The sequence below is a fragment of the Catharus ustulatus genome, chromosome 16, assembly GCF_009819885.2.
Source record: "Catharus ustulatus isolate bCatUst1 chromosome 16, bCatUst1.pri.v2, whole genome shotgun sequence".
Taxonomy (NCBI): domain Eukaryota; kingdom Metazoa; phylum Chordata; class Aves; order Passeriformes; family Turdidae; genus Catharus; species Catharus ustulatus.
Window position 1 is genome coordinate 14,172,390 of NC_046236.1, and position 24,456 is coordinate 14,196,845.

Genomic DNA, 24,456 nt, shown 5'->3' on the forward strand with positions numbered 1-24,456 from the left:
GGAGGCAATTCAATTCACCATGGGGTGACGGCAGACAATGCAGGGCAATGCAAGGTGATGCAGCATCACGTGCTGTGTTCCAGGGTGGCTGTGAGACAATGCCCAGTGGGGCAATGCCCAGCAGCTGAGGTGAGGCGAGGCAATGTTGTCCCCATGGTGCAGGTGACACCGGCCCCTCTTGGTCCCTGGCCCACCGCGGTGGCGATGCTTCATTTGAATTCTCGCCTCTCTCTCTTCGCAGATAACGAGCCCGCGCCATGCAGTCCTTTCGAGAAAGGTGTGGTTTCCATGGCAACCAGCAGAGCTACCAGCCGACTTCACAAGATACATCACGCCTGGAGAATTACAGGCATCAAAGTCAGGCAGGGCCGAACTGCGAGCGGCAGAGGCTGGTGGCGAAGGAGTACTACAGTCAGCAGCAGCTGCCGTACGCAGGCTATGAGAACAGCGCCGTGGAGAAATACCACCGGGGAAACAAGCAATTAGCAGGGCAGCAGCTGCAGGGCAGGCCGGCCTTTTCCAATTACACCGTGCAGGAGAACAGCCCTTATCCGGCCCGGTATTCTGGGGACGAGAGCCTGCAGGCGTGGGGTGGCCAGCCACAGGCACTGCCCGGCGGTGTGGCCAAGTATGAGGACAACCTGATGAAGAAGACGGTGGCGCTGGGGAGTGGGCGGCCGTACCATGAGCCGGCGGCCACCTCGCTGCCCTTCCGGACTCACTTCCAGCAGCAGCCACAGCAGCAGCAGCAACAGCAGCAACAGCAGCAGCAGCCCCCTGCACTCCCCTACCCCAAGTTGCAGAGGCAGAAATTGCCCAACGATGTCTCCTCACCCATGCCCTTCTCACAGAGCCCTCACTTTGGGCAGCACTCCCAGTCCTTCCCTGCCTCCTCCACCTACTCCTCGGTGCCAGGGGGCAGCCAGCCGGCACACTCCTACAAGAGCTGCACGGCGCCCTCGGGGCAGCCGCCGCTGGAGCGGCCCCTGGGCAGCGCTGCCAGCCTGGCCCCTGGCCCCCGCGTGCCCAACCTGCACGGCTACCAGCCCAACCGCATTGGCTACGAGCAGCCCCCGCAGCCGCCACCACAGCCCCCGCAGCCCCCGCCACCGCAGCCCCCGCAGCCACCGCAGCCCCCACAGCCCCCACAACCCATGCAGGGGCGGCATCATGCCTCAGAGACCCTCCACTACCAAAACCTGGCCAAGTACCAACATTACAACCAGCCAGGCCAGACCTACTGCCAGGGAGATGCGCCGCCCGTCCGGACACCAGAGCAGTACTACCAGACCTTCAGCCCCAGCGCCAGCCACTCGCCGGCTCGCTCCGTCGGCAGGTCCCCGTCCTACAGCTCCACTCCCTCCCCTCTGATGCCCAACCTGGAGAACTTCCAATACAGCCAGCAGCCGCTGAGTGCCGGTGCCTTCCCGGCCGGCATTGCTGACCACAGCCATTTCATGCCGCTGCTGAACCCTTCTCCCACCGATGGGACGAGCCCTGACACTCAATCTGGGAACTGCAAAAACTTGCAGAAGGAGAAGCTGCCTGAAAACCTGCTGTCAGACCTGAGCCTGCAGAGCCTGACAGCACTCACCTCCCAGGTGGAGAACATCTCCAACACAGTCCAGCAGCTGCTGCTCTCCAAGTCGGGTGTGCCCCAGAAAAAGGGCATCAAGACCCCAGCGAGGACCCCCGAGCAGCTCAAGGGGCAGCACTGCAGTCCTGAGAGCAGCACCTACTCGGCAGAGCAGGTGGGGACCCCGCTGTCCGACCCGCTGAGCACCCCCCAGTCTGTCCACGCTGAGACACAGGACACTGACTATCTCAGTGGGTCAGAGGACCAGCTGGAGAGGAGTTTCCTGTACTGCAACCAGAACCGCAGCCCTGCCCGTGTCAACAGCAACTCCAAGGCAAAGCCTGAGTCAGTGTCCACCTGCTCTGTGACCTCCCCAGACGACATGTCCACCAAATCAGATGACTCCTTCCAGAGTATCCATGCCACCCTGCCCCTGGAGACCTTCACCAAGTACGTGAGCAATGAACGGGACTGTCCCCGCCTGCTCCTCAGCGCCCTGTCCCAGGAGGAGCTGGCTTCTGAGATCATCGTCCTGCAGGATGCCATCAGCGAGAAGGCAGACAAAGCCTGGGCCAACTTGCCCATGCTGGGCAAGGAGACCACCAAGTCCCCCTTCCAGCTGGAGAACCACCGGCCCAGCCTGGACTCCATGGTGAAGGGTGCCTGGCCCAGCCAGGGTGACTCCAGCACGCTCACCGAGCCCCTCAAGCTGGACAAAGCTTCAGGGGCCAGCACGGGGAAGGACTTTAGCGAGGAGGTGTACAAGGGTCCCCAGGTGGAGTTTGCAGCCACCGAAAGCAAGGATGTGCTGAAGGACACTGCTCCACTGGCCTTCAATTCCAAGCCCAGCATCCCGGCAGCGACGTCAAGCGCGGGAGCCACCAGCTACAGCTGCTACTCAAACACCACTGCCAACTCAGTGGCGTCTGAGAATGCCATGGAGCATTTTGAGTGGCCAGAGGAGAGCCTGGGTGAGGCCTGCCTGCGGTGGAAGGATCTCCAGGCCACTGACCTCCCCAAGGGCTTGTTCCCCAGCAAATTGGTGAGCTCCTGCAAGGAGAAAAAAAACGCCTGCGGCTTGGACTTGTGCGATGGAGAGCAGCCAGCCAAGAGTGAGCCTGTCCAGGACTTTGGCCAGCAGGTGATGGAGGAGGAGGAGGAGACACTGACCTACGATGAAGCAACAAAGGCAGACAGCGAGAGGTGGCTGCAGGACACCCGGCACTGCTGCTCAGCTGGGGACTTCAGTGAGATCCCTATCATCTCCTCTCCAGATCTGAAGGAGTCAGACCTGGAGGCAGAGGAGTACTCCTCACTCTGTGAGCTGGCTGGCTCGGAGCAGAAGTCAGTGACGTACGATGCCTCATCACCCAAGCCCCCGGAGATGCCGGCCGTGCTGTCCTCCAGCGAGGTGCCTGTGTCTGCCGAGGAGACTGTCAGCACAGTGGAGAAGGAGAGCTCAGCTCCCACCCCACGCCTCTCTGGCCAGTCTGTCATCCTGCTGGGCCCTGCTGTGGGCACAGAGACCAAGGTGAAGAGCTGGTTCAAATCCTCCCTGCCCCACATCCAGCCTGAGGAGGAGAATGGTGGAGGGGAGACGTCCCACCTGGAGGCAGCCGATGCTGAATCTGCCTCATCGGTCATGGTGAAGCAGCAACTCACACCTGAGAACGTGCTGGGGAAGATGGAGCCTGTCTCACGGGGCAAGAGCCTCCGCAACAAGAGGGTCCACTGCCGGCTGCCGGAGGGGGATGGCCCTGGCAACACCGTGCTGAGTCCATTCGATGAGCTGCCAGCAGCCAGCAGCGTGGCCGGCGCCTGCCTGGGGCCAGACGGACAGACGGAGGTACCAAGCAAGAATGCCCAGAGCCAAACGCCCCGGTTTCCAGCCGAGGGTCTGCCAGCACGCATGTGCACCCGCTCCTTCACCGCCCTGGCCGAGCCCCGTGCCCCTGCCCCGCTGGAGGGACTGAAGGCCCCCACGCACCAGGAGAAGCTGGGGAAGAAACCTGGCTGTGGCGTGAAGCAGCGGGTGGCTTTCAAAACCAGGAAGCGTAACAGTCGGCCGGCCCCCAGGGTGGTCCAAAACGCCAGCGATGCCACCCTCCTGGTGCCCAGCTTGGTGGCAGCAGAGGAGGTGGCAGGGCCGACACCGCTGGAGGGGGATGCGGTGGAATCCGGGGAGAGGGATCAGCGGTCGATGATCCTGCGCTCCCGGACCAAGACACAGGAGGTGTTCTACACCAAGCGGCAGAGGGGCAAGCGGGCAGCTGATGTGCGGCTGAAGAACTGCAAGGCGCCCAAAAAGCTGATATCCAACAACCACCTCCCACCTGCCTTCAAGCTGCCAGCACCGGGCAGCCCCCACAAGGAGGGCAAGGTGGGTGCCCGGATGAAGCTGCCCAAAGCAGGGCCAGGTGTGGGAGGCAAGATGTCAGAGCGGCCGCTGCACTCACTGAAGAGAAAGTCCACCTTCATCTCCCCCATCCCCACCAAGAAGAGGAACCTGGTCCTGCGGAGCAACAGCGGTGGAGTGAAGGAGGAGAAGCCAGAGGGTCCCCCCAGCCTCTTCAAAAAGATGCCGGTGGCCAAGAAGGTGAAAGCCAAGCTGCCCCCCAAGAACTCTGGGGAAGCCATCCCGAAGCCCCCCCTGCCAAAGGAGGCCCCTGATGTCTGCATCAAGATCACCTCCCGGGCGGCCTTCCAGGAGGCCACCAAGACCAAAGTGCTGCCTCCTCGCAAGGGCCGCGGCCTCAAGCTGGAGGCCATTGTCCAGAAGATCACCTCACCCAACCTGAAGAAGTTCACCTGCAAACCAGCGGCAACAGCGGTGGCAGCCACAGTAGCTGCCTATGGCTCCTCCCTGAGCCCGGCTGGGGCGGAGCGGGAGCGGGTGGTGAAGCACAGCGGCGTGGCTGTGGCAGTGGGCGATGCGCGGCTGCCCAAGCTGGCCGCAGCACAGAAGGTGCCCGCAATGCCGGTGGCTGAGCCGCTCTGCCGGAACCCCAATGGCCGAGCGCCAAAGGGGAAGCCGGGTGGTGGGAAGAAGCTGCCCCATGACGGCTGCCAGGGGGAGGCTTGTGGGTCAACGCCGGGGGCCCAGTCCGGCCCGAACATGATGGCCAAGAACCTGGGGCTCCTGCCCAAGAAGAGGAACCGCAAGGGCAAAGCAGCAGCGCTGGGCATGGCCAAGGCACCCCTGAGCCCTGCACTGCCACCACCCCTGCCCCGGGAGCGCGTAGCCGGCCCGGGTGGTGCGGAGGAGGCGCCTCGGGAGAAGAAACCAAAGACTGAGGAGAAGGAGGCGGGGAGCAGCGATGGCCCGCCTGAGGGACGCTCCGCCGCCGGGCCGGCGCGGGGCCCGAAGCCGCGGGCCAACCACTCCAACTACAACGGCTACTCCAAGCGGCAGCGGAAGCGGCTGGGCCACGGCAAGGCCAAGGCGGTGCCGGCGCGGTGCAAGAGCCGCGGGAAGCGGCGGCGGCAGCCCCAGCAGGCCCCGCTGCTGCACCCCGCCGAGCCCGAGATCCGGCTCAAGTACATCTCCTGCAAGCGGCTGCGGACGGACAGCCGCGCCCCGCCTTTCGCTCCTTATGTTCGCGTGGAGCGGCGCGGAGAGTTCAACACCACCTGCACCGTCGTCAACTCGCCCGGCGACGAGGCGCGGCTGCAGCGGGGACCGGCCGGGCCGGCGCCGCGGCCGCGGGCGGCCCTGCCCGCCTCCTCCACCATGCACATGGGGCCCGTGGTGTCGAAGGCGCTGAGCGCCGCGTGCCTGGTCTGCTGCCTCTGCCGCAACCCCGCCAACTACAAGGACCTGGGGGACCTCTGCGGGCCCTACTACCCCGAGGACTGCCTGCCCAAGAAGAAATCCCGGCTGAAGGAGAAGGCGCGGGCGGAGGGGCCGGGCGAGGACTCCACCGTGCCCGCCGCGGCCGAGCGGGCGCCCCGCGGGCCTGAGGGCGGCTGCGGGAAGGCGGCGCGGCCTGAGGGGGCCGCCGAGGCGGCCAAGCAGAGCTCGCTGCGCTCCAGCCCGCGGGGCATGTTCCGTCGGCTGCAGAGCTGCTACTGCTGTGACGAGAGGACAGAGGGCGAGGAGGCGGCCGAAAAGCCCCGGCGGCACGAATGTCACAAGGCCGAGTCCCCGCCGCAGGAGCCGGCGGGCGACACGCAGGAGCACTGGCTGCACGAGGCCTGTGCCGTATGGACCGCTGGGGTTTTCCTGGTGGCGGGGAAGCTCTATGGGCTGCAGGAGGCTGTCAAGGCGGCTGCCGACCTGGTAAGAGCTCGGCCGCACGCCCGAGGCGGCATCTTCCGCTGGCCTCCTTCAGCCACCGTCATTGCCGTGTCTGCGCCTCCGGTCGGGATGAAAATTAATAGTTCTGCCCTGGGAGAGCAGGGTAAGGTGCTCAGCACCATGAGCCCCGCTGGGTCCCCGCAAGATTTGTGCTGCTGCGTCTGTGATAGCACCTGAACTCTCCCTTTTAGGCGCAGAAATAACCTATGGTGTTAAGTTTTAGGAAGGCCCCCATGGGATTGTCACATCCCCTGGCGCAGTCCCTGTGTCGCAAGGGGTGGCTCAGAGGGCAGGACAGATACCACAGGGTGGGAGATGAAATTGGGCACAACACAGCCTGATGCCACCGTGATGGGCAGCAGAGAAAGGGAGCTGGAGGGAAGGGATGACCCTGCGCTGTTCCTCTCCCACAGTGGTTGGAGCAAGGACACGTTCTGTGAGGAAAATAGGGAGGCTGCTGAAGGGGATGAGAAGTTGTGGCTGGCCCATTCCTGGAAGTGTACAAGGCTGGACAGAGCAACCTGGTCTAGTGGAAAGTATTCCTGCCTATGTGAGGGGGCTGGAATGAGATGAGTTATTTTCAGGTCCCTTCCACACCATTCTGGGATTCTGTGACATGGATTTTTAGTGCTGGGGAGAGGAAGGGGACAGCCTCCCATCAGAGGCTGTGCAGGGGATTTCCAGCAAGTCCCCCAGTGCCAGGTTTGGGGGCTGGCTGTATTCCCAACCCTGTGCTCATTTCATGCCTCTCTGGAGGCTGCTGCCTTCGCCACAGAGCCAGGTGCTCCCATCCCTGCAGCACCTGCTGGGGACAGGGCAGGCTGGGCACAACCCAGGTCATGTCCCTTCACCTCCTGCCCCATGGCTGTGGGCTTGGTGTCATCCAGGACAGTGGTATGGCAGGTAGAAACCTCATGTGTGGCTGCAGACAGCCAAGTGACAGGCATGGTGTGGTTCAGTGTGCTGGCACGGGAGGAAGGATGTTGCCTGGGACAGGCAAGGAGGGCCTGGAGAGGATCAGGGACACCCACATTGCCCTCACTGCTGGGGCCGTCGTGGTTCTCTTCTTCTGTGCTAGGCTTTGACAGGGTCTCTCTGTCTCTCCACATCTCTCCTTCCCTGCTCCGAATTCCCGGGTGTGTGTACAGAAGTGCTCGAGCTGCCAGCAAGCGGGAGCCACCGTGGGCTGCTGCCAGAAGGGGTGTCCCCATACCTACCACTACGCGTGTGCCATCGACACAGGTGAGCCTGGCCACGGGGATGGGGCACGGGGTCCTGGGCACTCTGACCCAGCTCAATGTGGGGCCCGTAGCTCCAGAGTTAGAGCTGGGCTCGTGGCTCGCTGTCTTGCCAGGATGGTGGTGCCCACTGTGCCAGCAGCACTGGCAGGTGTCACAAGCTTGTCTGGCCTCACACAAGCACTGTGGCTGGTGGGTGGCCGTGGACCAGGGGACACTGAATTCCACTCGCAGTGCAGGGTGTCCCCTGACATCCTTTTCCTCTCCTCGCAGGTTGCTTACTAGCTGAGGAGAGCTTCTCTCTGAGATGTCCCAAACATAAGGTAAGCCCCCTGTGCACCCTCCAATGCTCTGCAGCTCCCTGTGGCAGGAGGACCTGCCTTCTGACCCCACATTCCTGGGGACACCCATCCTGGATGCTCAGCTCTGTGTGGGCATCACACCCCTGGGGGTATTATGGGGGGGGGCAGCAACTGGGTACTACTGGGTCTGGGACACCCCAGCCGGGTCTCAGAGCTCTTATCCCCTTCCCCGAGCACAAACCAGGTGGTGAATGATGGTTGAACCCCTTTCTCAAAGCTCTGCGTCCCGGGTGAATGCCTGGTGATTACAGGGAGGGACCGATAAGAGCAACCCAGGGCCACCCCCCGCCTCCACCGGGATCCCCGGGCTGACACCTCCGTTCTCCCCGCAGAGGCAGCCGGTGTAGCGCCCGCGGGCACCCGCCCCGCCGCCAGCGAGGGACCGGCAGAGGAGGCAGCGCCTGGAGCCGAGCGGGGCCGGGCCGGGCCGGGCCGTACCGGGACCACCCGAGCCCGCTCCGGGCGGGCGGAGCCAGCGCCGGGCTTTCCCTCCCGCCGGGTCCCGGTAAAACCCGGTCTGGATACGCGGGGGACGGATCGGGATCCCCCACCCGCGATGGCTGCACAGGGGGGCGGGGGGGTGTCCGTGTACAAGGGGGGGTCCCGGCGATGTTGTCTTACTGTGGGGCCGCCGGACCCTCCGTGGGTCCCGGCTCTCAATATCACACTGATCTGATCTGAGATGTTGCCTTCAGCAAACCTCATGGTGTCTGTATATAGTTCAGCGAAGAAGAGGATAAAAAAAGGACAAAAAAAAGACCAAAAAAAGGAGAAAAATTAGAAAAAAAAGAAAAAAAAAAAAGAAAAAAAGGCAAACAACGGCCTGCTGTTTGAAACACCACTCTGCTTTTTCCGTTTCGTTCTTCCATCTCCTGTTTGTCCCCATCCACACCCAGGGTTCTGGGGGTCTAAGGGTGCTTGGCCAGGCTGGTGGGCACCCACTGGGCTGCCCCAGCCCCCCTTCCAACCCCCCAAACCCTGACTCATTGCACCCACCAGCCTCCCATCCATGTGGCGCTGGCACTGCTGGGCTGGGGACACCTGGTCCTGCTGTCCAGGACCCCCCAAAACTCACCCTCCTGCCTGTGCTTGGCCTCACCAGCACCCCTTCTGTGGCTCCTCTCGTGGGGGCTTTGCTCCCTGTGCTTGTGCTGAACCCCACAGCTCTGTGTGCTGGAGGAGGAGGAGGAGGCATTTGCTTCCTCCCCTCCACATGGGCCTGGCTCACCCCTCACTGCCCTGGGTTTGCTCAGCTCCCTCAGCTTTTGCTCCTGGTCACCTCAGTGGAGCTGGGGGACTGCCCAACATTTCGGTGACCCTTGTCCCCAGGCTCCACAGCCCATCTGTGTCACCCACACCCTGACACAGGTAGCAACCAGCCCAGGGTGAACCAACCCCAAATCTCATCCTAAAAACAGCCACTGGCTGCCCCCCACCTCTGCAGCATCCTGCAAAGGGGGGGCACACTGCTGGTCCCATCCATGTCCCCTGCAGAGCCAGCACCCCATGTCCCCACCACCTCTTGTGTCCCCTCCATCCCACCCACCCCAAGGTTTGCTGGCCACACAATGTCTGTTGTTTCAGCAGCTGCCTCGGACACAGGAGTGAAAAACAAAAAGAGGAGGTGAGAAAAAAATAAATTTAAAAGGGAGGAAATAATAATAAAAAAATAATTAATTTAAAGAAGAAGAAGAAGAAGAAAAAAAATCCCTGTGTCCTTGGCAGTGTTGCCTGAAATCTGGCTATTTTTAGTGACATCTTGTACATATGACTGTAAAATGGTAAACCGTGTGTATTATATATTGCCTCATTATATAGTGTATATATATGTATACATATACATATATATAATATATATGAAGACTGTAAATGTTAAGACTAGTGTTCTTATTAGTATATTGCTTCACACTGAAGATTGTGTGTAACAAGCTGTTTCTAAAAGATGTTTATTTTCCTTAAGAGTAAAAAAACAGGTCATTGCATTCAGAGCGTCAATAAAGATACAACGATTGTTTTGGAAGTACGTGGCGCCCTGCTCGTGGCCTCTCTTTATCCTTGGGGGGCTGCTGGGGTCCCCCCAGGCTGTGACAACCCCTGGTTGGTCCTTTGTCCCCAAGGGTCTCGCTGGAGGGGATGGGGACAGGGGGATAGCAGCTCCCAGGACATCAGGGGATAAATGTTTGGTGATATTTGGGGTCCCTCAGCTCCCAGTGCCCCCATCCCTGCCACCCTTGTCCCCCCTCCCGTGCAGCCCTGTGGGGACAAGGTATCCATAGCTGTGGGGGTCCCCTTGTCCCCCTGTTTTGGTGTCAGTCCCCCTCCAATCCAGCACACACCAGTATAAATAATCAGCTTTAATTGTCTGTACAAAACTCTCCAACTATGAAAATACCGTTTAAAAAGGGAAAAGAGGAGTGGGGGGAGGCGAGGGGAGGGGATCTATGTACAAGAGGGGGTGAAGCAAGGACACAGGGACCCCCACCAGCCCCCCAGGAGCCCCGTGCCACCCTGCCATCCCTTCTCCCAAAGCCTGTCCGTGCTCCGGGCTGGTGGCAGCTCTTAATGGGGGGGATCAGTGCTGGGGAGAACAGGATAACGTGGGGGTCCCCCATGGCTGGGGAGGGGGCACTTCCCCAGTGCCAGAGGGGCCACACCCCCAAAAAGCAAACCCCAAAGGGGTCCTGCAGCAGTGAGACCCGCGGGGGGCCGGGCAGAGACCCCGGGAGGGGGCACACCGTGTGCACGGAGGGGTACAGGTGACACCGGGGTTGGATGCAGGTGGCACTGGGGGGGTCCGGGTGGCACCGGGGGTCGCTGCCGCGCGTGCCGGTGCCCTGCAATACTGCGACACTGTCACTAGAGGTCCCCACGCCCCGTCCCCCACGCGGGCTGGGGACACGGGCACGGCCGTGATGGGGAGGGGGGGAACCCACCCAGGGTACCCCAAATGCGGCTGGGACCTCCACCCCGCACCCACATCGGGCACCACCCGACCCCTCCCCACCCACCCTTTCACCTCCAAAAACCGCTCCCTAACATCACCCTGCGGGGAAACTGAGGCACGCCCCGCATCCCGCACCCACGGTGCGGGGGTGGCAAGGGGCTGGTGGCCCCTTCCCCACCTATCCTGACGTGACGGTGGTGCCGCTGCCCAGCTTGATGATCATCTGCTGGCAGTCGTGCAGCGTCCGGCGGTCGCCCAGCTTGTCCAGCGTGCGGGCAGCCTCGGCCAGCATCCCCACGCGCTGGCCCGGGCCCGCCAGGAAGCTGGGTGGGAGGTAGCAGCAGGCCAGCAGCAGCGCCTCGGCGTGTTCCCGTGGGGTGGGGTGGCTTCCGGGCTCACCAGCTGCAGGGGACAGAGCCAAGGTCAGCACCGAGGGCACCCCTGGATGTCACTGAATAAATCTTGGGGGGATCGGTGTGGGGATGGGGTTATTCGCCCACTCTGGAGCTGGTGCCACCAGCAATGGAGGGGCTGGGAGCTCATGTGTGCTGGGAGCTCTTGGGGTGCTGCAGGTGGGGTGTCCCACCCTATGTCTCACCCCATATCCCATCTTCCAAGGTTGGTGGGGTGCAGAATGGGGTTTCCTACTCTGTGTCCCACCACCCAAGACTTGTGGTGTGGAGCAGGGTGCCCCACCCCATTTCCCATCCTCCAAGGTGGTGACAAAGCTATTCCACCCCATGTGGGACGTGCTGGGGGACACTGTGGGTGCAGAGCGATGTGTCCCACCCCTGTCCCACCACATATCCCACCACTCAAGGCTGCTGGGGTGCTGCAGGTGAGGACTGAAGTGTCTTCCATGCCATGCCCACCTGTTTTGCTGCCCTGCACCCCTCTCCTCCGCAGGCTGCGGTCCAGCAGCTGGTGGGTGCGCGTGGGGCTGGCCCGGGCCATCAGCCTGGCCGTGGCTTCGTGCAGGAACACCTGGATTTGGGGGGACAGTGAGCACAGCCAGGTGCAGGGCACCAGGGGGCTCAGCAGGTGACAGGTCGGGGGGCTCACCCGGCGCATGGCGGGGCGCAGGGTCTGCGCCAGGCGCCGCAGGCTGCTGAGATCCTGCTGGAAGCCGCGGAGCTCCAGGGCGGATGCCTGGTAGAGGCAGCTGCGCTGCTGGCTGGCCCCCATCTGCTGCTGCCACAGGTTGGTGCGGGTGACCAGGAGCAGGTCACAGAGCAGGAGCTGGACAGCCTGCAGGGACAAGGGCATCGGGGTGAGCAGGGGGTCGGACAGACGGACAGGGGCATGAGGAGGTGGCTGCGGGCAGGCGCTGCTGCGCGGGACCCCCGCCGGGCTGCATGGCAGGGGCATTGCACTCCCAGTCTGACACATGCAATGCAACTACAATGCACCCCCGCGAGGGTCGGGGGCACCTCCCGCCAGGGCTGGGGGGGCTCACGGCCACCTCATCCCTCCCCAGCCCAGCTCACCTTGTCGATGGTGCCCTTGGGGGGGCTGCCCAGCTCCAGGCTCTCCCGCAGGCAGCTGCTGGCCTTCTCACAGTGGCTCAGGGTGGCCTGGCTCCCATCCTGTTTGCTCAGCAAGGCACGGACTGCTCGGAAAGAGTGCAGGGCAGCACGGGGAAGGGGCTTCCTGAAAGGTGGAGGGGACATGGTCACTGCAGAGCCCTCGATGTGCACGGCTCTGCCCTTCCTCAACACACACCAAATGTGTTCAGCGAGGCTGTGTCAGTCCAAGGGAGGGGGGAACATGTAATAAGGTGCCACCCCTGTCCCCGATGTCCAGCACTCACTCAGAGTTCTGCAGTGCCCGGGGCATGGTCTCCACCAGCGGGTAGAGGCGCTCAGCCCCCTCCTCATCCCCCTGCAGCCAGTGGATAACGACGCCAATGAAGGATGCCCACCACTTGGACACGGGGTCGGTGCCTGTGGGGTAGGAGGGACAGAGGAGCAGGGTGTTTGCACTCCCATGGCCCCCCCAACATGAAGTGACCCCAATGGGGGACACACTTGCCTCACCTGTGACAGCTGCCAAACCGGAGGTGATGCAGGGGACAGGGCCAGGTGTGCCACTGACATCTGAGCAGCCATTGAGCAGCTGGAGGTACTCAAGGGCATCGGAGAACCGCCTGTGGAAAGGGGCTGTGAGGGGGCTGGCCCACGCCAGGCACGGGGAGAAGGTGCCCACCCAGTACTCACCCCTCTCCCTGGGCAGTGGGACGGCCGGGTTCAGGCATGGCCACGCAGCACAGCGCCTTCTCCAGGAGGTGCTCACGGAAGAGCTGGGTGACCTGTGCCAGCGGGTCCACTGGGACACAGAGATGGGGTCAGCAGGTACAGCACACCCCAAAACAGGGGATGAAGGGTTTGGGAGCTTGGGGTCAGCAGATACAGCACACCCCGAAACTGGGGGTGAGGGGTTTGGGAGCTTGGGGTCACCTGGGTTGCCAGCAGAGCTGTAGATGGTTTCTCTGGGGACACCCTTGACCGCCCAGTCCCCGTCAACAAAGAAGCGGTGTCCCAAGGGGTGGCAGAGCCACTGCATGGCAGGGGGCACGGCCCCACCGTGGGACAGGGCCACGCGCCGGGCGCTGCAGAGGAAGGGGCGCTGCGGGGAGAGCAGGAGGTCAGGAATAACCTGAGACCCCAGCCCCAGGGGACACAAGGGACACCCCAGTGCCCCACACTCACCGCCAGGAAGTGGAAGCAGCGGTGCAGGCTGGCTTTGATCCGCAGGGCAGCAGCCACGTAGATCTCAGCCAGCGCTGCCACAGAGATGGCATCACCGGCGCACTCAGCCAGGTTGACAGCGCTCAGTGCCAGGTTGATGGCCAGCAGATGTCCCCCAGCCTGCTTCCCTATAGGAATGGGGACAGCAGGCTCAGGCATGGGTGTGTGGGGACATAAGGGTTCCTGTCCCCCCATGGTGCGGGGCCGTACCGGTGAGGTGGAGCTGGTGCAGGCGGTGATAAGCCATGGCAGCGTCACGGGCACTCTGGCGGACGTGGGCGGGGGGCGGGGGGTCTGGGCGCAGCCCCCCAGCACGGGCAGCCAGCCAGCGACCCACCCAGAGGCGCTGGAGCAGGTGGCGCAGGAGCGTCCAGAGCAGGCTGCAGGCCAGGTCCCCGTGGGACGCCGGCAGCGGCCGCCCCAGCGCCCCGAGCGCCGTCCGCAGGTGCTGGGCTCCCTGCGCGAAGTCTCCCTGCGCCCCGGAGAGATGGGTCAGTGTGGACAGGAAAAGGGGACAGGGCAGGTGGGGCAGGGGATGTTGTGCACAGTGGGACATACCCGGTCGAGGTCGAGGTCGGCCTGCCGGCGGTGCCGCCAGAAGAGGATGGAGGGCTCGGAGTGGGGGCGAGTGACGGGCTCTCCACAGACGAAGAGTCGCACCACCGCGCCCAGCACCAGCGCCACGTTCAGTGCCCAGAAGGCCAGCGTGGGCCACAGCCACTGCGTCCACCCCCATGGGTCCTCTGTGCAGGGATGGGGTCAGCAACACCCCACCAATGCTGCCCTGTGCCCACCCCAGGGTCTCCACCCAGTGGCCTTCACCCCATGTCCACCAAAGAGCGTTCATTCGATCGTGTCCACCTCAACGGATTCCACCCCAACGGTCTCTGCCTCACACACACCCCAGGATATCCATTTTGGTGGCCTTCACTCTGTGCCCATCCCAGCAGCATCCACCCAATTGCCTCTGCCCCATGTCCACCACAGTTGTCTCCCATCTCAGACCTACCCTGAGACCCCACTCCTGATGTCCTTCACCCCATGTCTACCATGATCACCTCCGCTGTGATGGTCATCACTCTGACACCCCCATCCCAACAGTCTTTACCTCATGGTGACCCAAACAGCCTCGAGCCAGGGAGCTCCTACCATACACCCACCCCAACATCCTGCACCTTGATGGTCTTCACCTCAACAGTCTCTCTCTCTGCTCACCCTGACAGCCTCCATCCCACACCCATCCCAACAATCTCCATCCCACTGTCCCCCACACCAGAGCTTACCCAAAGTGCCAGACGCAGCCATGATGCTCCTGCCAGTCCCAGCAGTGTCCTGGTTCTCCAGGGGGGCTGGGGAGCCAGAACCCCGGAGGAGGGAGGCCAGGGGGTTGAAGGAGAGGCAGAGGAAGACGAAGGTGCAGAGGGCCATGCGGGAGCGGTCCAGCATTCCCTGGCTGCTGGGCGAGGGCGGCGGGCGCTCCTGCTTCACCTGTATGGGCAGAGCTGCTGTGAGCCTGGGACATGGGCATGGATGTGGGGTGCTGGGCACAGATATGGGATATAGGGCATGGGATATAGGGCATGGCATCCAGAGCATGGGGTGGAATGGTATGGAATATAGGGTGTGATGATGGGGGATGAGTATGGGATACAGGCAATGGGATACAGGGTATGGGTTACAGGGCATGGTGATGAGGCACAGGCTGAACACAGGGGCACGGATTTCAGAGTATAGGCATGGGCCACAGAGCACATTTTAGGGTAGAACAAAACTGCCTCCACACCCAGCCCCAAATCATGTGAGGAGCAGCCTCAGAGAACAAAACCAGGGCTCTCAGCTCTTTCTCTGTCTGGTACACTTTGCCCTTGGCACCTCCCACATGAAGCAGCAGATCCCCAGCCCCACTCAGGGCAAGGAGATGCCCCCCAGCCCTCCCTCACCTTGCCAGGGGCACAGAGGGGGCTGTCAGGCTCCGAGTCACTGCTGCTGTTGCTGCTGCCACCACTGAGTGAGAGTGGGCTGCTGTGGGATGGTGAGCCCACGTCGGAGGGCGGCGGTGTCAGCATCTCCATCACCTCCGCCTTCACCACCTCCATGGGGGCCTCTGCCTTGGCCCCCCGGCTGCAGTGGGTCCCCAGGTCCTTCGCAGGCTCTGCAGGAAGCAGAGTAAGCTGATGGCTGCTGGGGGCATGGAGCTGAGCCCCCCACCCCAAGAGCTGCCCTTCCACTCACGGTTCTTCTGCAGGGCCATCTTCAGGGCGAGGTTCTCCTGCTTCAGCTTCTGGTTGCTCTGCTGCAGGAAGCGAATGTACTCGATAGCCTTCCTCAGGATCGCCGACTTGTTGAGCTGCCAGTGGGCAGGGACGGTTCAGCCCAAATTCCAGGCACAGCCCCTCCATTGCCCAGCCCTGCCCCTCCACCCCCTGCTCCCACCTTGGCCTCGGTGCCCACCACCAGGTCCTTGAGCTCCACGATCTTGTCGTTGATGGAGGAGCGGTAGCGCTTCTCGATGGCGTTGTGGGCCGTGCGCTTCTCGCCCCGGCTCTGCACCAGCGCCGGCTTTCCGCTGGGCGCCAGCCGGTTGATGGGCAGCTTCTCTGCATCCACCACCAGCGGCACCGTGGCCAGGATGGTCCCTCCGCTCACCAGCGCCTGCAGGAGGGCAGGGTGGGGTCAGTGATGGTGCAGAAGCATCTCCCCACCTTGCAGCTCCCCACGGAGGCACCTACCGGCACCTGGAGCGGGGTGGCAGAGCCGCTGGCACTGGTGGCCAGGGAGGCGATGGTGGAAGTCTTGGCGCTGCTGGCGTCTGTCTTGACGGCCGTCAGCAGCAGGGAGTCAGCCTTGATGAAATGGGGCTGCAGGAGAACCTGAGGGGCAGTGGGGGTCAGTGGGGCTGTGGGGGTCATCGGGACCCCCCAGCCCTGGCCCTGGGCTTACCGGCACTGGCTGGATCTGTGGTGACACAGACTGGGTGGTGGCGGTGGCAGGAGCCAGGAGCTGCTGGGGTGCCACACTCTGCACAGAGCCAGGCAGTGTCACGGGCTGACTGGGTTGTGGGGCAGGCAAAGGGCTGGGCAGGGTCTGCCCTGTACTCCCAGGCTGCACAGCTGGGCATGGAGCAAAGAACAGCGTTAAGAGAGCCCCTGGCACCAGCCCACCCCACACAGCCCCATCCTGCAAGGTCACAGCAAGACTTTCACCCTGGAGTCCCAATCCCCCGTTGCACCCCCAAATCCTCACCAGAGAAGCTGTGCTGGTTCTGGTAGCCCACCAAGGGCTGGGGACTGAACGGGCTGGGGGACGCAGGGACGAAGCTGGGGGCCAGCATGACGCCGGGCTGGGGCTGGGGCTGGCTGCTGGGCACCACGGATGGCTCCTCCTTGACACCCAGGGACGGCGCTGGCAGGAGCGGGGCCGGGGGCGGCGGGGTGAAGGTGGCCATCCCAGGGCCCCCCCCGTAGGTGCTGCCGGTGGGGGCGGCGGGGGGAGCCTTGCTGGGACCCAGGAAGGTGTTGAGGGTGCCCGGCGTGGAGGGGAGCCCCGGGGGCACGGCGCTGTCCGGGGCACTGAATGGTGAGTCGAACAACCCCGAGAAGTCATTGTCCGGCGTGTTGATCAGCTGCAGCATGTCTGTAAAAAACACACCCCCCGTGCCGTCAGCTGCTGAGCCGCACCTCCCAAAATGGGACTGGGCTGGCCCCGTGCTGCCCTCCCCACAGTGTAGCATTTAGAGGGCAGATCCTCATAATCCTGGGGCAAAATTCCCTGAGAGCCCAGGAACCTGCTGTGCCCTGTTCCGCTCAGCCTCCCACCCATCCTGACGCTGGGGAAACTGAGGCACGGCGCTCAAAACAGGGCTTGGCCAACAGCAGTGTTCTGCAGCCTGGTCTGGGAGTGGCAGGGCACATCTCAGCGTGTCTCTGATATTGAGAGGGGCTTGTGCCAGCTCATTCATTCATTTATTCTGTGCTGGGAACCCCGACAATCCCAAAACCAGCCCCTGTATCAAGGGGAGGGGTGCTCAGACTGGGACAGCGGGGTGGCACCCCCGGGATGTGCCAGACCCCGGTGCCAGGTGTGCTTGATCACAACAGCCCTCAGGAGGGCAAGCACAGGGCTTTAACAGCCTGAGCGGGGGTCTGTCCCACTCAGGGGTCTCAGACGCCTCCACTGCGGTGTCCTGGGATGCTCCCACCATGCAGGGATGCTCCCATCCCGGTACCCCCAGGCATATCCCACCGGGGGCTCACAGACCCCAGGATACCCCAAACTCCCGTCCCCCAGGCTCACCCCATCTGCACGCACAGACCCCGGGATACCCCACCCAAAACACCCACCCCGGGATGTCCCCACCGAGCCACACAGCCGCCGAACACCGCCCTCCGCATGGGATGCAGCACTCCGACGGTGACCACGGCAAACGAGGAGGAGGAGGAGGAGGAGGAGGCTGGCGAGGCGGGGGTACCTTCAAAGGTGCACTCCATGCCGGTGGCAGTGGGGCGCTCCCCAGGAGGAGGCTGCAGCCCCCGCTCAGCCCCGTGGCCGGCAGCGAGGAAGCCCCGGGATATTTTAAAGCCATGTTCTCGCCTCCTCCCCGGCGCCCTCCCCGCGCCAGGGCTGGAGCGCGGCCGGCGATGGGGTGATGCGACTCCGCCAATCGCCGCCTGCGCGCCCGCCGGCCGCCCCCGGACAGCCCCCGGCGCCCAAGGTGAGCCCGGCACCGGGTTACTGTCGGGCACCCGCCGCCAGCCACCCGCGGTTACTCGGGGTCACACTCCGTTAACCCCTTTGTCCCCCTCCCAGCCCGCTGTGACCCCTCCCATCGCTCAGGAGTAGCCCAACAATGATCAGCGTCGGCACACAGCACTGTTACATCCCAAAAAAACATCCAGCCTTCGCAATGCTGCCCTGTGCAGGTGGGTGTTCTCCTGGGGGCTCCAAGCCCCCTCCTTCCACTCCCCCCCCATCTCAAGGCTCCCTCGTGGTGCAGAGCAAAGTCTAGGGTTGCAGAGAGGGGGTGCTCCCTCCTGTCCCCCCCTGCTTCCCATTGCCAGCCTGAGGGTTGGCACGGCTGTCCCACCCTCCTGGCACCTTCCAGGTGTTTCTCTCCTGTGGTCCCCACTGCCACCCAGGCCATCAGCAGGACATGGGCACCCACCAGTGCCACCTCCACCCCACTGTGGGAACCTGTGGGGCAAACCCACTCGTCTGTGGGTCCTGGCGGGTCCCAGCAGGCTCAGTGCACCCACATCCCTGGGCACACATCCCACATCACCCTCGGGTTGGTACAGGGATGAGGGACAAGCCGTGGCCATGACAAGCCCACTTTGGGGAACTGTGGGGTACGAGGTGGCCCAGCTGGCTGTGATACAATGGATCATGGCAAACCCCCACAGTGGGAAAACCTCATCCCATACGGCACCACTCAGCCCTGGCACAGCTCCTGCTTCCCTGCCCACGCCAAAACCTCGCCAAGAAAAGCAGGTGGCACCTGGGTCTGCTTTGATCCACCCCGACTGCCACTGGGATGAACCTGCAGTCCTGGGATGCCATCTCCACCCCAGATCTTGGAGGAGAGACCACCATGGACCACGCAGTGGGGCAAGCCTTGGAAGGTTCAAGTCCTGTGCCCGCCTCACCGCGTGTTCCGCCGGCTGTACTGGATGGCGTGGATCGACAGAGCTGGTGGAGCACGTGGCAAGGCGGGTGCGCGGCTTTCCGACAGCTGGGATCCCCAATTTTTTGGAATCTCAAATTTTTTAGGATCCGCAATTTTTTGTTAAAGCCTTGGAAACACTGAACTCCGCACACGTGGTGCTATGGTGGTGGGGAGCGGGTCCCCTTGAGGAATGTGTCCCTTTGGGAAGTGGGTTCCCTCCGGGAATGGGTCCCTTTGGAGCATCCCCATCTCACGGACCCCAGACCGGGGGGGAGGTGGGTGCCAGCCCCGGGGCTGGAGCAGAGCGGCCCCACGTTTCCGAGCACACTCCGGTAGGAAGGGCTGGGAGAACCCAGGCGTCCTGGAGGGAACGACCGAGAGTAACCCCGCCGGTGACGTCATGGAGGGGCGGGGCTACCGGCGACACGATGCTGTGACCGGGAACGGGGGGGGAACGCCGGGGCTGTCCCGGTAGCGGCACCTCCAGCCCGGGGGTCCCGGTGTGCCGTGTTCCCCCACCCCCTGCTATGGAGCGGCCCCCGGTAACGGAGCCAGCGCGGTTCTGCACCGACTCCGCGCTCCAGCAGCTCGGTGTCCCCCCCTCCCCGCTCCGGGCCCGCACCGAGCCCGGTCCGCCGGCCATGCACCGAGTCCCGGTTGTGCACCGATCCCGCTGCCCCGGCCAAATCCCGGTACCAAGTTCCCTGCCCGTGCACCGAGAATGGACCACCCGGCCACGGCCATGCACGGAGCGCGCCCGACCATTCACCGAGCTCCGGTTACACCCCCAGCCCGGTACCGGCCACGCACCGAGACCCGGTTATGCCTCCAGCTCGGTCCTGACTTTGCAGCGAGCCTGGTTACACCCCCAGCCTGGTCCCGGTTGTGCCCCAAGCCCCGGTCATGCCCCCAGCCGTGTCCCGACCATGCTCCAAGAGCCGGTGCCGCACCGTGCCCAGCCCCCGGCCGTGCACCGAGCCCGGCTTTCCCCCAGCCCGCTCCCGTTCGTGCCACAGTCCGGAGCCGGTCATGTACCGAGCCCCAGGACTGCACCGAGCCCAGAGCCCCGCCGTGCACCGAGCGCCGGGTTTAGCCCCAGCCCGGTGCCGGTCATGCCCCCAGCCCCGGCCATGCCCCGTCCCGTCCCCGCCGGGACGCACCGTCGATGTCGCTGAGCAGGGCCGTGTCGATGTCGCTGGCCCCGGAGAGGCCGAGGGACGGTGCCAGCCCCTCCAGGGCCGAGTCGTCGAAGGCGAGAGCGCTCATCCCGGCGGCTCCGGTGGCTCCCGTGTCTCTCGGTGGCTGCGGTGGCTCCGGCAGCTCGGGCGGCTCTAGGGGTGGCAGGGCCGCCTGCCCGCCATGGCCGCGCTGGCCCGGGCACAGGCACCACGGGGACGAGCCGCCAAGTTGCTCCCGAGAACCGTGCCCGGAGCTGCCACCGGCGGGAAGGGCGGGGGGAATGGATGGAGGCGGATCCGCCGCCGCGTCCCGCCCCGCGCCGCCTCCCCGCGCCGCCCCGCAGCACCGGGACCCCCGGCGGCACCGAGAGGGGACCCCGCGACAGCGCACAGGGACCCCCGGCACGGGCACGGAGCTGAGCAGGGAGAAGCAACCTCTGAGCAGGACAGCGTCCTCTGGGGATGTCACTGGCCCCAGGGCATGGGCACCAACTCCATGGGATGTCACCGGCCTCGTGGGATGTCACTGACCCCAGGGGATGGGCACCGAGCCCTGGGAACACACACTGAGCCCTGGAAAGCCATCGATCCCTGGGGCTGTCAATGAGGCCTGGGGATGTCATTCACTCCTAGGGACAGCTGAGGACAGGCACCGAACTCTAAGGACAGGCACCAAATCCCTGGACTGGGCTTTAAACACCTGGGTTGGGCATTGAGTTCCCTCAGTCCCAGTCGGGGCATGCAGGGAGCAGTGGGACAGGCAGTGTGGGCTGGTTCAGTGGCTGTGGTTGCAGAAACCTCTGCACCTCCTGGAGACGACGTGCCAGGCTGAGGTTGGGCCACTGAACCAGCCTTCTCAAGGGCCCTGGGCCTTCCCTGCCCCAGCTCCAGGGCTCAGAGCACGTCCCACCTGTGCTGCCCACCCATGGCACGGCCCAGGGTGGGAGAAGCTGTCACCCCCTGGTTAGGGACACAGCAATGCAGCCCTGTGAGCCTCAGCTGAGCTCATGCACCCTCCCAGGGGCCATCAGTTGTGGAATGCTGGTGGCTTTGGGTTCAGTGCTGTGGTTGCTGCCCAAGCGTGGTCGGTCTCAGTGCGGGAGTCTCGTGCCAGGAAAATGCCATGCCATGTGCCCTGCAGAGCTCCACGGTCTGTCCTGCTCCTGGGATTCGTTTAGGACAAGAAAATGCACTGCAACATCAGCTCTCTGGAAATTTGCTCTCTCCTCTTCTGTGCCACCAAGCACAATCTGAGGCTACCTGGGAATCCATTAAGCCTGGCTGCACCTTAGAAACTTCCTTTTGGCCTGACTGGTTCTCTCATGGTGGCACAGCAGGCACCCCTCTGCAATACAGGGATCCCCTGTGTGGCATGGAGCACCCCAGGGCTCACTGTGCACCCCCCAGAGCTGGGCTGGGCTCTAAACACCTGCACAGCCCGGCTTGTCCCCTCTGCACCCTCACCCCATTCCAGCCTCCTCAGCCTGGGGACACTGACCTGGCCCGAGCTGGGGAATCCTGGCTCAGCTGGGGCAGCGTCACCGGCGCATGGGGCAGCATCAGCCGCTCGGACATCCCTGAGCCAGAGCAAACACCACGAGGGAACAGCGATCACATGAGCAGGAGATCCATGAGGGATCCATGCAGGGAACCATGTGCTTCCCCCCATTTTTATTTGGGTCGCTCGGGAGAAGCCGGGCTGGGTGCTGGTGGTGTTTCCTGTTCCTCGGTGCAGTCCGTGTACTGGGGGAGGAGAGGGCAGGTTTCCAGGGCTGGGGAGATGGATGTGCCGTGGCCCCCACGGATTTAGAGCAGCATTGTGCAACCATGGGGGTCACAGACCTTTAATAACCCACGCAAGATCCGGGGCACAGCCTTCCCTGAGGGATATAGAGGGGAAAAACCACACAAAAACACAGAAGTGGAAAATCACACCTAAACATGGAAGGGGGAATAACACACATAAACACAGCTTAATTTTTGCACAAGCTGCGTGCAAAGCTGGATTTTGCCGGGCCCCTTCTCCAATCCCGATAATCCGAGAACTCCAGGATCCCACCAGAGCTCGGGAGGACACCCCAGCGAACAGCAGCATCCTGCACGCACCGGAGGGAAGGACGAAGCAGCCGTGGGCCGGCTTTGGAAGCGATGGATTCCACGCGGGGTGGGGCTCCCGGGGGTGCGCAGGGTTGCGGAGCAGGGAAAACCCCGCCCGTAGGACCAGGGCCACGCAGCCAATAAGCGCGGCTGCCCTGAGTGGAGTGATTCTACATCACGGCTCAGGGCCCGCGATTACATCATGTCAGTCCTGCGGGGATGGCGGACCGGCCACGTGGGCGCTCCGGAGTCGCTGAGACGTTTTTCCCGAGCGCAGGCTTGGAGGAAACCGCAGGATGAGACAGAAAACAAACCAGCCCCGGGATGGTTGGGACCTGGCCACCGAGCCGGCCGGGCAGGCTGGTGCGGCTCGGCGGGGCTCGGGCTGTGCGGCATCTCCCCGAGCAGCTCCGGGATGTGCGGTGTCTGAACGGAGCATCCCCAGAACGGAGCATCCCCCCTCGCTCAGCCCGCTGGGCTGTCCCAAAGCGAGCCCCCGGCTGTTTCCCAGCTGCCAGCAGCTTTAGCCCCGCGCTGGAAGCAGTGTGCCATGCTCCGTGCCCAGCCTCTGGCATCCTGCCTGCCCCGGGGGTTGTTTTGCTCTGGCAGAGCGTGGCGTTAATCATTAATTTGTGTTGCAAACATTCAAAAGCCTCTTCTCTCCTTCACTGCGTGTAACTCGGCTTTGCCAACTGTCCCTTCCTGAGCCGCAGCTTGGGGAGATGCTGCCAGGTTTGGTGGCACTCCAGTGCAGCCCCTGCTCCGGGTTTATTTACCCTCGGGGTGAAATGGGGGAAGGCAAATGCACCTGTGGTCATTTCCTATTTGCACTGGCATCCAAACCTGCTGCCCAATGCCAGAAATCGGTGACACTCAGCTGGCCCGAGGCTCTGCCCACATGGGGCTCGGTGCCGTGCTATGCCCGGGCTTGGCAGCACATGGAGGAGAGCAGGGATGTGTGGAAGCCCCCAGCCCATGCTGGGAATTTGCATGGTCACTGTGGGAGCAGGCTGGGAGAAGAGAATCCCAGCAGGGCTCACAAACCTGGGGAAGCCATGCTCAGTTTGGGGAGATGGATCACCAGTGGCTGGAGGGGCACACATGGGAAAAGCAAGTCCCCATGTGCTTGTCCCCCTTTGCACCCACTCTGGCCCCTCTTGGAGGCAGAATTTGGGGTTAGAGGGATCTTTCCCTCACAAGTGTAACTGTGGGGCTGCAGAGGATGATGTGGTGAAGCCCCTGGAAGGAGCAGCTCCCTTTGCCAGCAGCCCCTCACTCCCAAATCCCCTCCTCCCACAGCCCCTCACTCCCAAATCCCCCACTCCCACAGTCCTTGCTCCCAAATCCTCCACTCCCAGTCCCTACTCCCAAATCCCCCACTCCCACAGTCCCTGCTCCCAAATCCCCCACTCCCACAGTCCCTGCTCCCAAATCCCCCACTCCCACAGTCCCTGCTCCCAAATCCCCCACTCCCACAGTCCCCCATTCCCACAGTGCTGCACATTTCTGACCCGGTGCTTTTTGTGTGATTCTGCCCTGTCAGGGCAGCAGTAGCTCCACACCTTTCCCAACAGATCCAGGCCAGGAGCCTCCCTGAATGTGTCTGACATTGAGCTAGGCACATGATCAGTGCAGCATAAACAAGCTGGGGCAGGGCTGTTTAATGCTAATATGTGGCTACAGGGAGGGAAAACTCCTCTTTCCAGCTTTTCCACACCCCCCTTGCCCAGATTTAAACAATCAAAGTGGATCTCCATGTGCAGAACAGAACATTCTGCCAAACTGGTTCGGTTTTGGCCAATGCCATTTCTCCAGGGTTCCTAGGCTGATGCTCTTCCTTCTCTGCCTATCAAACTCATCATCATAATGGGGATGTTGGAACAAATTCCTGGCTGATGAGTCAGGAAAATGGCCCTTGGATGGGCTGGCAACATCACCCACCACTTTCTAGGTCACCAGGGTGGTGATCCACAGTTGCCCTCCAAGGACTATCAGCCAGGTGGGCAGGCATCCCACCAAGCACCCAGGTTGTCACCTGTTCATCTGCCTGATGCCACCCTCAAAAGATGTGCCAGAATTTAGTGGGACAGGAATTTAACAGCACTGGCAACACAGCACTGAGGGCAGCATGAGCCATGCAAAGACACAAAAGAGCAGCTGCTGGGGACAAGCCCTCTCCCAGTGGGAATACCCAGGTTCTGTCTCCTGGAGGAGACTGAGGACTCCCAGTTCTGACATCTGGTGGGTACCCCAAGGGCTGCACATGTCCCCTGTGCTCTCTCATTCCCTGTCCTCAGGCCAGGCAGTGGAGCCAAGCGGGTCCCCAGCTGAGAGACAGACGATAGCACCCCCAGC

At 63.1% G+C, this 24,456-nt stretch overlaps 2 protein-coding genes across 13 annotated transcripts in view; one reads left to right on the forward strand and one right to left on the reverse strand.

Annotated features, from left to right (window-relative positions):
* Positions 1-9,496, forward strand: part of RAI1 (retinoic acid induced 1) — a 73,003-nt gene extending 63,507 nt beyond the window's left edge. For all 8 annotated transcript variants that reach the window (XM_033074608.2, XM_033074610.2, XM_033074607.2 and 5 more), the window contains 4 exons: positions 242-5,855; positions 7,022-7,115; positions 7,385-7,434; positions 7,806-9,496. In XM_033074608.2, coding sequence (XP_032930499.1) covers positions 258-5,855; positions 7,022-7,115; positions 7,385-7,434; positions 7,806-7,820 — 5,757 coding nt within the window. In that variant the 5' untranslated portion in view covers positions 242-257 and the 3' untranslated portion in view covers positions 7,821-9,496. The remainder of the gene's footprint in view (positions 1-241; positions 5,856-7,021; positions 7,116-7,384; positions 7,435-7,805) is intronic.
* A 316-nt stretch (positions 9,497-9,812) lies between these two features.
* On the reverse strand, positions 9,813-20,269 carry SREBF1 (sterol regulatory element binding transcription factor 1). 5 transcript variants are annotated; one of them, XM_042779767.1, is made up of 19 exons: positions 19,987-20,269; positions 16,408-16,797; positions 16,105-16,274; positions 15,894-16,034; positions 15,598-15,816; positions 15,397-15,511; positions 15,105-15,316; positions 14,448-14,652; positions 13,723-13,907; positions 13,375-13,636; positions 13,126-13,292; positions 12,874-13,042; positions 12,634-12,742; positions 12,454-12,563; positions 12,228-12,360; positions 11,905-12,067; positions 11,480-11,665; positions 11,290-11,401; positions 9,813-10,819 (listed from the first exon to the last, which is right to left on the reverse strand). In XM_042779767.1, the coding sequence occupies exons 1-19, from the start codon at positions 20,090-20,092 to the stop codon at positions 10,596-10,598; spliced, it is 3,378 nt and encodes a 1,125-aa protein (XP_042635701.1). In that variant the 5' UTR covers positions 20,093-20,269; the 3' UTR covers positions 9,813-10,595. The 5 variants fall into 5 exon arrangements, with proteins under 5 accessions (XP_042635701.1, XP_042635700.1, XP_042635699.1 ...); XM_033074614.2 differs by lacking the exon at positions 9,813-10,819 and having other exon boundaries at positions 10,975-11,401; XM_042779766.1 differs by lacking the exons at positions 9,813-10,819; positions 19,987-20,269 and adding an exon at positions 17,505-17,623 and having other exon boundaries at positions 10,961-11,401; positions 12,228-12,563.
* Between the last annotated feature and the right edge of the window lie 4,187 nt (positions 20,270-24,456).

Bases quoted from the DNA above. Each gene is read 5' to 3' on its own strand.
- SREBF1 (XM_042779764.1), bottom strand. From the start codon at position 20,092: ATGAGCGCTCTCGCCTTCGACGACTCGGCCCTGGAGGGGCTGGCACCG. The intron at 14,653-15,104 runs GTGAGGGAGGGC...CTGCCCATACAG, and splicing joins CCCTCTGTGCCCCTGGCAAG to GTGAAGCAGGAGCGCCCGCC. The intron at 12,564-12,633 runs GTGAGTACTGGG...CCCTTTCCACAG, and splicing joins CCCACTGCCCAGGGAGAGGG to GCGGTTCTCCGATGCCCTTG.